Here is a 15,121-nt window from a genome sequence, read left to right on the forward strand (position 1 = left end):
CGTCAAATTTCCATGTCAGAGATGTTTATTAAGGTAAGACAAAGAATTGCAAAACAAATTGATATCATCAAGTCATAAACATTATCAATGGATTTTGAATGCATTAAAATGAATAGAAAATATAGATCTCTTCTTAATGACAAAAACAATAAAACTTTAAAATCACACAGATAAAAAAAGACAAATCTCCTAAATTGGCTCATCCACAAATTATAGAGGTGAATATTCCATATGCTGCAAGGAATTGCCACTTTATAGTCGAAACCCAATATGTCCACATTCCATAAACCTAGCTTGTCTACTAACCATTTGGTCTAAGAACCATTGAGCCATTCATCTGATTTTCAATTAGACTATATCCATTTCGTGGTAAATAACCACTTTCTATACGATTAGATGAATCGTTCATGAATCAAATATTCACTTGAATTCCAAATTAATAAGTGGAAATTAGACCAAGTGGTGATAGGACCACACACTAATTAAACCAAATCAATAGCAGACAAAGTAGGTTCAGCCATGATGGTATCATGCAACCTGATTAGACCATCTGCTAGTATGTAGACCAGTACCATGACAATTGCTCCGGCGATAATTACTCTAATGGAAAATATGCATTGCATGTAAAGCCAAACATAAAATCTAAGCTCCAAAACTGATTAAACCCTAGTCCTTATCAATGGATTATACTGAACCAAAAACTCCATTGCAATCCCAACTCTAACCCTATGCCCTCTGAGATATTAAGACGGGAGCAAATGTTGCGGGAGCAAATGTCGCAAGAGCAATTGACCCAGGAGCAAACGTCGTGTCACCAGAAGACCAAGTGGCTACAAACTACTGAAGAAAGGGCAATAGTCTCCATTCACTAATGACACAATGCTTCAGTCACATTTTCCCTACGACGAGTCGAAAACATGTTTTATTCATATTTATTCCAACCACCTATATGTAGCTGGTACAAAAAACGACTGTTTTCGACTCGCCGTAGGGGAAATGTGACTGAGCCATAATTCAGCATACAATGCAATATCATATTGTGATACATGTATGTTAGTACATTAAATAAACAAACACTATTAATAGTCGATAACATTCTACAAGACTCGATGGCTGATGAACACTTAATACTATGGCTAGCTACTTGTGAATGTCGTTAATCATAGAAGTTTTTTGTTTAGAATGAATTTTCCTATCAGGGAAATCATATGATTCATACACAAAGTGTGATCTACACAGCTTGAGCAAATTTCATACACCTGTTGGGTGTTTCATAAAGCTGTTCGTAAGTTAAAGAGCGATTTTAAGAACGACTGATGAACCTTTCTTGTGCGCTAAATAATCACCAATGAACATTTAATGGTGAATATCATTTACCACAAGAAAGGATCACCAGTCATTCTTAAAGTCACTCTTAACAGCTTTATGAAACTGCCCCCACGTGGGTGTTTTATAAAGCTGTTTGTAAGGTTGCGATTGACTTTTATATTCTCAGGCGCTAACAGGCATGATAGGCATATATCAATGAGCACAAGTAAGGGTCGCTAGCTGTGCGTAAAGTATTCATAACTTATGAACAGCTTTATGAAACACCCACCAGAACAATTAAACTTATTAAATGTACATGATATATATATATGTATATGATATATTTTGACACAATCAATTTTGTTTCACACAAAGTTCATCAAGATCTTCCTGTTAGTGAATGTGCAAATGGGACTGCAATAGGAAGTGTGTGTGGTTTTCACTGCAAAAAATAATACATGTAACTTAGACATTTTTTTCATTAAAATTGATTTCAATTTCATGATAAATGTTTAATATTGTGAAGAATCAATTCCTCTACAAAAACATTATTCTACCTTGGCAGTAGTATTTGTACCATTCATCTGAAAATACACAGCAAAAAGAATATCTGAAATGCTTTTATGGGGGGGGAGCCTCAGAATAATAATATAAATATTCCAAGTAATACTAAGTGGATAAATACAGCACTTTTTCCAGATGATAGAAGTGCAAACATCATTATTGCCCAGGCTTTAGGGGAATACATCAACTCTCCCTGTCTGAAGTCAGAGGATATAATGGGCATGAAATACAGCGACTTTCCAAGATTGCATTAATGATAATATACCGGTTTGTGACATTTATATAGTGCTTCATACAAATGTCTCTAAGCGCTGCATACTATTAACCCGGGGTTAGCAAGGCTACCCTGATTGGATCCTCGGGCATTCAAGGAATTCCTACAGGGTACCCATTTACTACACCTGGGTGGAGAGTAGAAAACGCCTTGCCAAAGGACGCGAGTGCTGCGGTGGGATTTGACCTCCGGACCTTGTGGTTAAATGAACGTATATAATGAAAATAAGAACATTGCCTAACACATGCATCAGCCATCAAGTATTCATTGACATTTTTAGACTTCTACATCATTATAACAACCACTACACTAGTTCATAACTAGCATTATAGCTATACATGCAATTAATCATCAAATACAACCATCCTATTCACCCTTCATACAATTACAGCACACGTCGCAATAAAGTGCAAATCAATATCTGGAATCTCAATACCACTTTGCTCTGGAATTCAGTTGATATCTTACATATTTACAGTTTCAGTGTATACGAGAGGTGGTGATGATAATATTCTGCAGTAGTTCGTATAAAATATAATATGCACATAAAATATACAAGAGTTCCATTGCTGGCACTACACCTGTCATAAAATAAAATCGTACACTTGAATAAAAAATATCTATAGCCTATTTGCAATCATTGTTTTACATATGCTGGATTGATCATTCAGACACGATTGTCATTATCAAAGAATAAACGATGGTTTGTGAACACCAGCTTAAAAAGTAAAAAATTATTTTCTTGATAAGACTGGAAATTTAACGTCACTACTTTCACTTCATACTAACCCTCATCCTACTGTATTAGCTAAATTTTTGCTGATTGGCAATAAATTTTTTTGGCCGTTGCCGCGCACGAAACAAGCAGCACAAAACTTAGTAACTGATTGTATATTCCATTTTCACAACTGATTATAAATGTAGGGTCAATACAATAAATTGTAAAGATTTGTTCTACGAATCATCGCTAAAGCCCCCGTCACACTTCACAATTTCGAATCAAGCAGAATTGGCTGGAATGAAAGGACTATTGTTCGACCACCAGTTGGTCATTCAAATCTACTATGAACACCGTTTGAAAATACCCCTTGAATGTTTTGAACATGACCAAAACCTTCGGGACGGCCGAAAGAACTGACAAAAATATTTCGAATGCACTCAGAATGCAGTCAGAATGTCCAAGAATGTAGCACGAATTATCAATCTGACTCCATTGCAGTTCATTTTGACTAGTGTATGATGATTCACCTGGTCAATTTACTCAATTTCAACTCCAGTTTGGTGAATTCATAAGTTCCTCCCAAAAATTTCTAGATTTCTTGAATATTTTTTTGTTCCAGCTTCTGCTTGATTCCTGCTGATTCCGAATAAGTGTGATGGGGGCTTTAGCAAAGTGTAACAGGCCCAGGAATTTTAAAATACCTGCATGCAAAATTATATGCTTCTTTAGTATTCATATTTTCCAGTCCAAAAAAATATGTCACCGCGTTGCCACCTTGGAGGTTGATCCGATTACATTACATGCAATGGTGATCTGCAGCTGGCGCATTTCCCACAACTCTGTTTACATGTATTCCTATATCCTCTGAGGGAGGGCGCTATGGGATTACGTCTTATGCATGATGTCTACTGAGTTCAGAGAAACCTTAAAAACCCAAGAGTCACCTTACTGAATTTGGTTTATTGAAACTTGTAGTGTGTGATATTTAGTCCTAGATTTGTCAACATAGAGAAACAAAATGAGGTTTTGAAAAAAAGGTAAAAATTCAGTGCCTTACCTTATAAATGAATACTTTTAGATTATAACCAAAGTGCAGACATTGAACAGAATACTTAATTCCATAAATTCTAAAGTTTCAGCCAATAGGATCAGTTTCAATAAATGCATTTCACAATGTATCAATATGAAGATAAATCAAGCACTTTGATTTGATCTCTCTGTACATATCTGTGCTATGAATACAAAAATACTCACTATACACGACTAAATCTGTGTCAAGTCACACCCAAGTGAACAACATTTCATGAAACACTGGTTATCACTGACAACTGTTATAAGCTAGTGAAATCCTTGCACCTGATTGGCTGAGAGCAAATTTGTCAGTGAAAATCACTAACAGCATACTCCATGAAACACTACCCTGAATGATATACACAGTTAACCATGGTCAACATAGTTATACAACTCTGGGGGCATTTCATAAAACTGTTCGTAAATTTGCAAATGACTTTATGAACAATGGAATACAGAGTGTCACAATGTACATGTACATGTGATACTTTTTTTTTCTTTGTTCAGAAATAAGGTTCAGCAATGTTTATATTAATCTTATTCAAATCATGGCTACAATATTCTTTGCCACAAAAAGAACAAGTATTAATATGTTTAATAAAACATGACCATATTTCAACTTCAATGACATGTACTATGTTTGTCATATCAAAGTCATTCACTCAGATGTAAGTGACTTCACAGTTTCATGAAATGTCAAAGAGGAGAAGGAATTTGGAGCTGAATACAGAGTCTTAATGGCTTTGCTCAGTATCGTCCATAAGTATCAACACAAAGTTTCAATGCTATAAAATTATCATGATTTTAGCAGTTCAGCAGTGGAGTTAAGTGAATAGAGAATATAGGTGTGGGGAATACAAAGTGGTTGATCAGTTTTATGGAAATGCCCCTTTATTACAACTCCAACTAATTTGATTTAAGTAAATCAAAGTACATTTAAATTTAATTTTCTGACTGGAGTATTGAATTGCGCATCTTTCCGGAGGATTTTAAAAACTTAGACATGGGGAGTATTTCATGAATGATTTAGTCAGTCATTTTAGTGATTTTTACTGATTAATTTGTTCTGAGCCAATCAGATGCAAGGATTTCAGTAGCTTATAACATCCATCAGAGACAGTCACTGACAAAAACTTTCCATGATATGCTCCCCTTGGTCCAGGAACAAAATTTCAACAATTGATCGCAGTGCTAATTTCTGCAACTGATTGCACTGATTACTCTGTGTGATCAATCGCAAAAATCAGCGTTAGGATCAATGGCTAAGCTTTATGTAACATGGCCCTGGCAGAATTGCTCAATTAGGGAACACCGGCAACAAACATTCCTGGCCCCCGTCTTACAAAGAGTTACGATTGATCCAAGCAATCGTAACACTGGAAATCCATCAGTGTCGTATTTTTTTCTACAGGAAATTTGCAAAATATCCTTTGTTAACAAAGAAGAACACACCAAATTGTCAAGAAATCAATGAATTTATGTATATACATTCATATCTAGAAATTTTTTTGAACAAACATGCATTTTATATGTTGACTTTGCTGGCTTTCCGTAGTTGCGATTGATCGGATCAATCACAACTCTTTGCAAGACAGGGCCCAATACACTGTCTACTACACAAATCTATTTGCATTATTGCAAACATAAGATATATAGGAACATTATCCTCACCCTTAGGCATGTGCATGAGTCATCAAAGTATTAGTATCTTTAAAATTCTATTACATCTTCAAGATTTTACATAAAATATACAAAATAGAGAATTCTAGTATACTATCTTCTGTTATTTGTGTTACACAAAATAGCTGATTTCATGTTCTTTCCTTGCCTCTGTTGCCGCGTGGTGTTTTGCGAGTCTTGCGTCTGCTTCGCGACGGTTTTCAGCGTGACGAGGGCCGACCCGAGACACGCTCTAACTGGCGCCCTCATTTGGCCAGGTAGAGCAAACACGACAGTGCCCACAGTTGCCATGCCATCGTCTGTTGGTTCGGAAGCTATAAGGCCTGGTATAAATCTCTCCTGTCAAGAAAAGGTGAGAGAAAAGAGAAGATATATTGAAGAGGGAAATAGACAAACATGTCACAGTGACAATTAAGCCTAACTGTATTAGTCTACGGCAAACCATATACAAAAAAGCTTACAATTACAGGTGGGTGTTTCATAAAGCTGTTGGTAAGTTAAGAGCGACTCTAAGAACGACTGGTGATCCTTTATTGTGGTAAATGGTATACACCAAAATCTTTGGCGATGGTTTAGCGTGTAAGAAAGGATCACCAGTCATTCTTAAAGTCACTCTTATCTTATGCACAGCTTTATGAAACATCCCCAGGTCAAATCTATTTGGAGTGCATAAAATGATCTAACTTAGTAGAAATTGACTTTGAAGAGGGATTTAACACAGGTTTTTTATGTCTAAAAACATGCTCTGACTTGGGTGACTTATGCGAGTTTACCTGTAACTGCAAATACTGATAGCTTTTATCAGCCCACCCCTCTGATAACGTATTGACCCCCCCCCAAAAAAAAAAAACTCTCAACAAACATGCCAATCAGTATCTTTTCCTTCCAGTTCTCCCATTTCCCTATACCTGTATACATGACAGACCTTCAAGGAATGATTGTATGTTTTATCTTATACATGTATGAGAAGTTATAAAGCTCTCAAAATAATAAACCATAACAAGGAGCAAATTGGGTTTGGACATACAAAAGGGTTGATTATCTTATCTTATGGGATTGCCCATCTTTTATTTTGAAATGAAATAGACAATGAAAAATGAACTTACATTAATAATATCCGAGTTGAGAGCTGTTTCCTCTGTGTCCCTGTTAGTTGCTGCTCCCCCTCCTACATTATCAGCCTTACCTCTCCTACCAAGTCTATGATGCTTCTTGGGTAATGACTGACTCTTAGTCGTCCCACTTGAAGCAGGATGTGTTTGGATGCTAGGGCTCTCGTAGTAGAGTAGGACCTGACCGAATGGTCGACTGGCCCGGTGTTCCATCTCCAGGAGATGCATGCGTCTGTGTTGGCGCGCCTCCACACCAACCTTTACTTTCCAGATGCCGATCAGGAACGCCAAGAAGAGGAAGAAACAGGAAAGGAAGACGGAGAAGAAAATGAAGAGGTCGATATGGGGTTGGTCCTGACGAAAATACATGATGCCCTGCGTCGCGTTTTGGTCCTCGACGCCCCGTCCCATCAGGGCGATGTAGAAGCGGCGCGAGGTCAAGGTGTGGTAGCGCTTCGGGAACGTGATAACGAGCCTGTTCTGGAGGTTTTGGACGAGCGTGATGAAGTGCTCGTCCTCGATGCTGATGAATGTGTTCAAGCCGTGCGACTCGATTTCGTTCAGTTCGCTCTGGTCGGGGTCTACTGTCGTTGAGATTGACGAGTTGGATGATCGACGCTCCCTGCTTGGTGCGATGATCTCTTGAATGGACCTCCTCTTTCGTTGCATAGCTGCGCTGATATAGTTCTCATCAATACGAATCATCTGCTCCTGGGTTTCCTCATCATACTCTACTATGAAGACGTCCGAGTCGTAGGTGAGGTAGACATCGAGGGCGCCGTACGTGATATCAACCGTTAACCTAATATCAAGGTCTGAATACTTGGGCATGATGACAAAGAAAGATGAGGCACCATCGGGCAGAGGTACAGGGTTGATTGGACAATCTGAAAAAAAATTAAAAGATGTTCATTTTTTTTTTTACATATATAAATAAGCATTTTAATTAAATTAATTGAACCAAATGATATATTGATAATGTGAAGATATAGATAGTAGATAAGACATTAAATTTAAATAAACGGAACATGTTTCAGAGTCTGCACATCTAATCATCAGCCTGAAAATACCACAAAACAACAAATTTCCAGGGGCCCATATTACTAAGCTTAGCAATCATTGTAGGACATTTTTAACAATTGATTGCATCGACTACAATGTATAATTAAACATGAAATCAAGCGTACATAAATGACTATCCATTGTGTTATGGGACCAAGGTATCAATTCAGGATGGCCAAAGTTAAAGAAAGATGAATTGTTCCAAAACAAATAATAACAAAATTAATGTTACTAAATAGGTTCATTATTGCGGACTGAAATAATCGCTAGAGGGTATTCATTTGTCTCGCAATCTACTATGGTCGAAAAGGACATTTGTGATCACTCTCGCAAAAAGTGTTCACTAGCTTTCTAGGAAATTTGTGATCACTCTCGCAAAAAGTGTTCACTTGCTTACAAGTTCACGAGCTTTCGAGTGCCGCTGCAACTCTTGATCAAGTGACGAAAATTATCTGATAACGTAGTCTATTTATACCAATCCAGAGGACCGTACGCACGAACGCGGGAACAATAGGTGGGCACTGATCAGTCGAAAGCTCGTGAACTTGTAAGCTAGTAAACACTTTTTGCGAGAGTGATCACAAATTTCCTAGAAAGCTAGTGAACACTTTTTGCGAGAGTGATCACAATTTCCTTGTTGACCATAGTAGATTGCGAGACAAAATTAATGCTGTAACAAGAAATAAAATCAAAAGTTAACAAAATTGAGAAAGAAATGACAAAATAGGAGTGCTGGGAAAGTTAAAAGAGAACACTAGTTGTGATGGTATACGTACCATTTTGGCTTTCTGGATTGAAGCATATATCATTATCAACGTGCATCTGTCTGTAACATTGATGACTGTCGGTAGGTGTGCCTTTAAACAGATCATTCAGGCATTGGGAACACTGCAATAAACCATCAAAGATAGGTTAAACTTACACAAGGTGGTAGGAAAGAGAAATGAATGGTTCTACTATGGTATATCCGGTATACTGTAGCCAAACTAATCATTAACAATGGTATGATAGCTGTACCAGGCATTGGGAAAACTGCAATAATCTAAGACAATGCACTAATCAACATCATCATCATCATCATCTGGTTTATGGGAGTGAGGTTATCCTGTAGATCTCCCGAACGTCGACAAAGTCATAATGTATCAATTCACAACATTGTACGTGATGCAAGTGTGTGTGGATATCGTGGTACATAGAACTGTTTGCTTTGCCAGTTTATCCAAGCCAGTTTTGAAAGTGGCAAGATTACGTGCAGATGAAATGGAATACAGAAAAGAGAACTTGATTGGTATCCATACAGTATATACTCCATTTGTTGGGAATCTTATCCTCCAACTAATTTACAATCTAATTTGTAACAATTTTTTTTCTTTTTTAAGTATATAAATAAATATTTTGCACTTCGTCTAATACTTCTTAACATCAGGGTGTGAGCATGAAGTAAATAATTACATCATTCCAGAAGAAAAAGTTTAGTTCCCCTGTTAAAATAAATATGCAGAAATATTGAGATATGGTTTATCTCATTGATTCTATCACTTGCATGACATTGTCCATGACCTTGACAATGACATTGGTTTTACCTGAATGTCATGGTCAATGTTGGATACCATACCTGGTGTTCCCAGCATGGTTCAGTGTACTTACTGTATTAGATGGACATAAAAGTGACATGGTGTTATTCTGACACGCACTGCACTGACCATGACCTTGACAATGACCTTGAAAGTATAAATGAGAAGGTCATGGTCAATGTCAGGTATCTTACCTGGTGCTCCCAGCATGGTTCAGGGTATTTATCAGAAGGACATGAGGGTGACAAGGTGTTATTCTGGCACACATTGCATTCTCCATCAACCTTATCACATGTATCACCGTGGCCATTGCAGTCACATCTACAAGAAAGAAAGATTAGATTCATGTCATATGGAGTGGATCATATTATCGAACATTTTTTTTTTCAATTTAATCATGACTCATTCAATCAATATTCACATAAATTTCATCAAACTTCCACCATGAATACACAAATACCTACAATAAATAAAGATTTTGCCATGATCATTTTTCTTTTTTACATTATCAGCTTCCGATCACACCCCTCATAGCATCTATGATATGTTTTGATCACTTGAAGATGGTATAGTATTACCGCACTGTGTTTTCTCTCTGTGGGAAGAGTTGGATAATTCAGAAAACCACTAATGAACTACTTCCACAGTTTAATATGTTGGAGAATACGACATGAATGACATGCGTGCCAATTTTCGTTGTGATTGTGCAATTAAGAACCGAGATCTGGGGTGGGGGGCCAAAAAACCTTTCAGCCAATCAGATGCAAGGATTTTCAGTAGCTTATAACAATAGTCATTGAAAATCATTAATTGTTTCATGAATTGCACCCCTGAATAGTTGGCGACACGACAATAGTTCCGGCAACAATTGCTCCAGGCTTTAATTCTTATAAGATATAAAGTTAGGGTTAGGGTTGCAATAGGGTTTTATGCTAATTTAGGGTAAGGTAAAGGATAGGGTTATACATGTAGGGTTAAATCTGGGGTTGAAGTTGGTCTTTCCACTAATTAGTGGAAATTGCAGCGGAGCAATTGTCGCCAGAGCAAATGTCATGGAGCCAAACAGTCGTACTTACCTCTGGCAGTGTTCGTCAAGTTTGAAGTAACCATCTATACAGGTCTCACAGCGGTCGCCCTCGCTGTGGTTACTACATCCGATGCAGAAGACATCGTCTGTTAGTGGACCACTGTCAAACAGCTCTGAGATCTAAGGAAGTCAATCGATTGAAAGAGATTATAATTTAAGTAATAATCAACATTGATGAAGGAGATGGACTCCTGCGATTTTGGGTATTCCTGCTTTTCATATTTGTATTGTAAGGAGAAAACACTATATGAATGATGATGAAATATGATTGACTGGTCCCTCTATGTGTGTGTTTCATGTTAATAATAAGGTAACGAATTACTACTTTCGAGGCAAGCTGGACTTAGCTATCTTTCTGAAGTGAAGCTGAGGAATGATTGTGTGTACATCCAGCTCACAAGACTTCACTATGAAAGAGCAATCATCCTCTGTATGTTGATAAGTCATAACATTGACACCACACAAAGCTAAATGAATCACTCCGAAAAGCCGTTCTTGTGCTTAGAAGAGGCCCCCTGATTTTCCTTATGTTTAAACAAATTTGGACTGAATCTCCTATATATCTAGCCTTCCCCTATAGTATAAATCAGATTTTGTCGAAAAATAGCACACATTCTCAGTTAAGTGTGGTATATAACGTATCACCTCATTGGTCAGAGCCGTGGAAAACTAGAAAAGAGCACAGGAAACTCCCAGAGGATCTACAGTGTATTGTAGTACAGTGTCACAAATTTCGGCTGGTGAGTTCAAAAAGTAGCCCCAGCAATTGTTTTAATAATTTTTCTCCTTGGTCAGATCGGGCATACTGACGGGATGCGCTCCAATGTATAGTAACGAGATTGCATCGTGAATATGATGGCTCATTAGAGGCAACTCTTTGTTTAACACATCCAGATTTTAACTTTTGGGAATCAAAAGGATCAAAGAATCTAGTTCAGCAACAATCAACAGTTTGATAAAATCCCCCAAAGGGTTTGTTTCATGTAGCATCTTTTCACTGATTTCCATTGACTTCATTTGTTCTGAGCCAATCAGAAGCAAGGATTTCAGTAGCTTATGACAGTTTCCAGTGAAAGTCATCGACTATTAGTCATGATGGTAATTTTTCATGGATACCTTGATTGTGATTGGCTGCAGAGCCCTGTTACCATGGTAGTTGCTATAATGGATAAGTTAAAATAGTAAAAAAGTCTCAAATATACTAACATTGTGTATGGGTCTTGTTGGGAAAGTGCTACGATAATCCTCATACTGGTGCACTGAGAGACATTGGTTGGTGTTTCCATTGCAATGCTCTATGCATGGTGTGCAGGAACCACCGTCTACTGGATAACCGACGAACAGCGGCAAGCAATGCTCACAATGATCACCCTGGAGAATGGGAAAAAAAATTATTGGGGATGATTATTGGTGGCCACTGTAAGGTATCCTGTCATATCAACAATAGTGACAATCTGTAATAAATCCCTGCAAACCCTGAAACGAAAATAGGAAAATTGCACTGTTTGCTATACAGACAGACCCCCCCCCCCCCCCGAAAAAAGAAAGGAAAACAGCGGTTGAAATGGCTCCCTCTTTCACCCAAAATCTCTACTTAATGATGGCAGGTATGGAATATCAAAACAAAAATTATTTCATAAATCATGATATATTACTTTGCATCTACCATTTATCACTGGTTAACAAAATAAATAAGAAGTTTTAATTACTCACCTTTGTGTTATTATGGCACTCCAAACAGACGTGTCTATCTCTTTCACTGAGACAATTACTGTGACCATTACACAGACACTCGGTGCTGCAGTTGTGCCCAACGTAGCCAAAGAAGCATTCACACTGCTCAGGGGCAATGCACACTCCATGATCACCACACATCTGGGTGCAAACTGGCTTGCAGGGACTGTCATCACTGTCAATAAAAAATAGGATTTTTTAAATGATTTATATCAACATCTAATTATTAACATCAGGGCAATTCCACAACCAAGATCACTATTCATACCTTCAACACATTCAACATGATTGCAATTTATATGTTCCATGCTGCCATCGTTAGCATAATGATCACCATCTTACATTCAAATGATGTGTACTTTATGTATACATACATTCCTCATCCCCCCCATGATTGCCATTCATACATTTAACAACGCAATCATAATGATCATCATGCCTGACCTACCCTCTCATATCCTGCCTTACAATTGCATTCACATGAAGTGTAAGTATCGGTATAGTCTTTATTCTCCTCACAATCATGATTGCCATTCATACATTCAATAAATTCAACATGATTGCTATCTATACAATCAATGCTGCAATCAAAATCATCATCATCATCATCCCCATGCCTACCTTTCTCTCTCATATCCAGCCTTACAGTTGCATTCAAATGATGTATAAGTATCAATACAGTCCTTATTTTCTCTGCAATCATGATTGCCATTCATGCAATCAATGCTGCAATCATCATCACTATTGTCATCCCCATGCCTACCTTTCTCTCTCATATCCAGCCTTACAGTTGCATTCAAACGATGTGTAAGTATTGGTACAGTCCTCATTCTCTCCACAGTCATGATTACCATTCATGCAATCAATGCTGCAATCATCATCACTATTATCAACCCATGCTTACCTTTCTCTCTCATATCCAGCCTTACAGTTGCATTCAAATGATGTGTAAGTATTGGTACAATCCTCATTCTCTCCAGTCATGATTGCCATTCATGCAATCAATGCTGCAATCATCATCACTATTGTCATCCCCATGCCTACCTTTCTCTCACATATCCAGCCTTACAGTTGGATTCAAACGATGTGTAAGTATCGGTACAGTCCTCATTCTCTCCACAGTCATGATTGCCATTCATGAAATCAATGCTGCAATCATCATCACCATTATCATCCCCATGCCTACCTTTCTCTCTCATATCCAGCCTTACAGTTGCATTCAAATGATGTGTAAGTATCGGTACAGTCCTCATTCTCCCCACAGTCATGATTGCCGTTAGTGCATTCATCCTCTGGTGGACATGTAAGGTACTTCCATTGTGGGTTTCCAGAAATGCCTCCTATGGTGGCATTCGCTACAGCAGCTGCAAGAGAAACAATGATTTTCAGGAATTAAATTTAGATACTTTTAGGGCAAGGCAACTACTCTATGGAGTACATTTCTCTATAAACAGCACAAATAGAGACAATTTTAAACAAGCACATAAGGCAAATGAAAGGGCAGACCTGCCAACCTCTGAGAATGAAAAATTGTATTCTGTGATTAAAAAAAAATGTATTTTTCCCCCCAAAAGTGTATTTCATAATAAAATGCGCGGCGCACTCGCTCATCGCGATGCTCAAGCTGCATGCAAGCTAAAATGCGCACTGCTCTTGCAGATGAAAAAAAAACATTGAAACGTGTGTATATCTCACCCTGGTTTAAACAAAAACAAAAAAAAACAAAAAAAAATTACCTGAATTTACATTAATCTTATAACCATATTTGTGCAAGTTTTATGAAATAGAGACATATAGAGATGATTTTTCTCAATAAATTACGATTTTGTAAAATCGTACTTTTTAAAGAAAAAACGTACTGCCGTATTTTGGTTGTAAAAACGTACTAAATACGCCAAAAACGTACTGGTTGGCAGGTCTGAAAGGGGTCTTGAGGCTTATCAATAGGGCATCCGCAGCCATGGCCTTGGATGGCATTATATCAATTTATGTCATGGATTTTAGAAGATTTTTCCAAAAGGCCAACTAAGTATGTATGTCTGAATCCCTTTATGTGGGATCTTCCTCAAATGATTTACCTATGTTTTCTTGTTCATGGCTTGAGTAATTAATGAGGTGAAGTTTAAGAAAAGAAAGAAAGATGGAGACCGTATATGTATGTACAAAAAGAATAAATATTTAATGGAATTGCCATTATTTATAATGCAACTTTTACCAATTAAACACAATCTGTCAAATACTCAAGATTTCATGGAATGTTGAAGACTTACTTTGGGAAATTTGAATACCTAAGGCATTTCTGGCTATCAAACAACATATAGTGTTGAATGTTCGATGCAAGATTTCTAAATTATTTTCAGATCAAACATTCAACCTTATCACTGGATGATGGCCAGGAATGCCTTTATAAAAGTTAAGATTTCAGTTGGCAAAAGCCACATTTTCTTGCAACCATATCAGTAGGAAATGTAAATGAAATACTAAAATATTAAATTAAGAGGAAAGGAAGACAAATTAATTTTACAGCTGCAAGTAGTAAACTATATTCATTTGCAAAAAAGGGCATTTCTTTTTTATCTTAAGACCGTTCCGGGGACATTCATAGTGTAGTTTATAGTCAAAGAAATAAATTGTGTCGGGAACTCGTTGGCTGCAGTAAATAAATATTGTTTTAAAAAATGGATAACCGTGATTAATAAAGTATCATATCCATCTTTAGCCGTAGCGCCAGGAATGAGCTCTTTGGTGTAAAAACCGCTTGCAAACCAATTCTGCACATTGAAGAATAAACGCTGACTAAACAAAAGAAAATTATAAACTGATTGATTGAAATTGCCATTGCATACAATGACATGTTCAAATAAAATTGGAATCATGCAGTATTTTGTTTGTTATACACAAAGAAAACTCAGACCATGACACCCATCATGATTT

General features: G+C 37.2%; 1 protein-coding gene across 1 annotated transcript in view; it reads right to left on the reverse strand.

The window, feature by feature from the left end:
* Positions 1 to 7: 7 nt before the first annotated feature.
* LOC129267224 (multiple epidermal growth factor-like domains protein 8) overlaps positions 8 to 15,121 on the reverse strand; it is a 46,217-nt gene continuing 31,103 nt past the window's right edge. Inside the window, exons 32-39 of the mRNA XM_064103572.1 lie at positions 13,374 to 13,551; positions 12,167 to 12,362; positions 11,660 to 11,824; positions 10,443 to 10,573; positions 9,561 to 9,687; positions 8,569 to 8,680; positions 6,725 to 7,617; positions 8 to 5,957 (exon numbers count right to left, since the gene is read on the reverse strand). Of these exons, the coding sequence (XP_063959642.1) occupies positions 5,712 to 5,957; positions 6,725 to 7,617; positions 8,569 to 8,680; positions 9,561 to 9,687; positions 10,443 to 10,573; positions 11,660 to 11,824; positions 12,167 to 12,362; positions 13,374 to 13,551 (2,048 nt within the window). The 3' untranslated portion in view covers positions 8 to 5,711. The remainder of the gene's footprint in view (positions 5,958 to 6,724; positions 7,618 to 8,568; positions 8,681 to 9,560; positions 9,688 to 10,442; positions 10,574 to 11,659; positions 11,825 to 12,166; positions 12,363 to 13,373; positions 13,552 to 15,121) is intronic.

This window comes from Lytechinus pictus, chromosome 8, assembly GCF_037042905.1.
Source record: "Lytechinus pictus isolate F3 Inbred chromosome 8, Lp3.0, whole genome shotgun sequence".
NCBI classification, from domain to species: domain Eukaryota; kingdom Metazoa; phylum Echinodermata; class Echinoidea; order Temnopleuroida; family Toxopneustidae; genus Lytechinus; species Lytechinus pictus.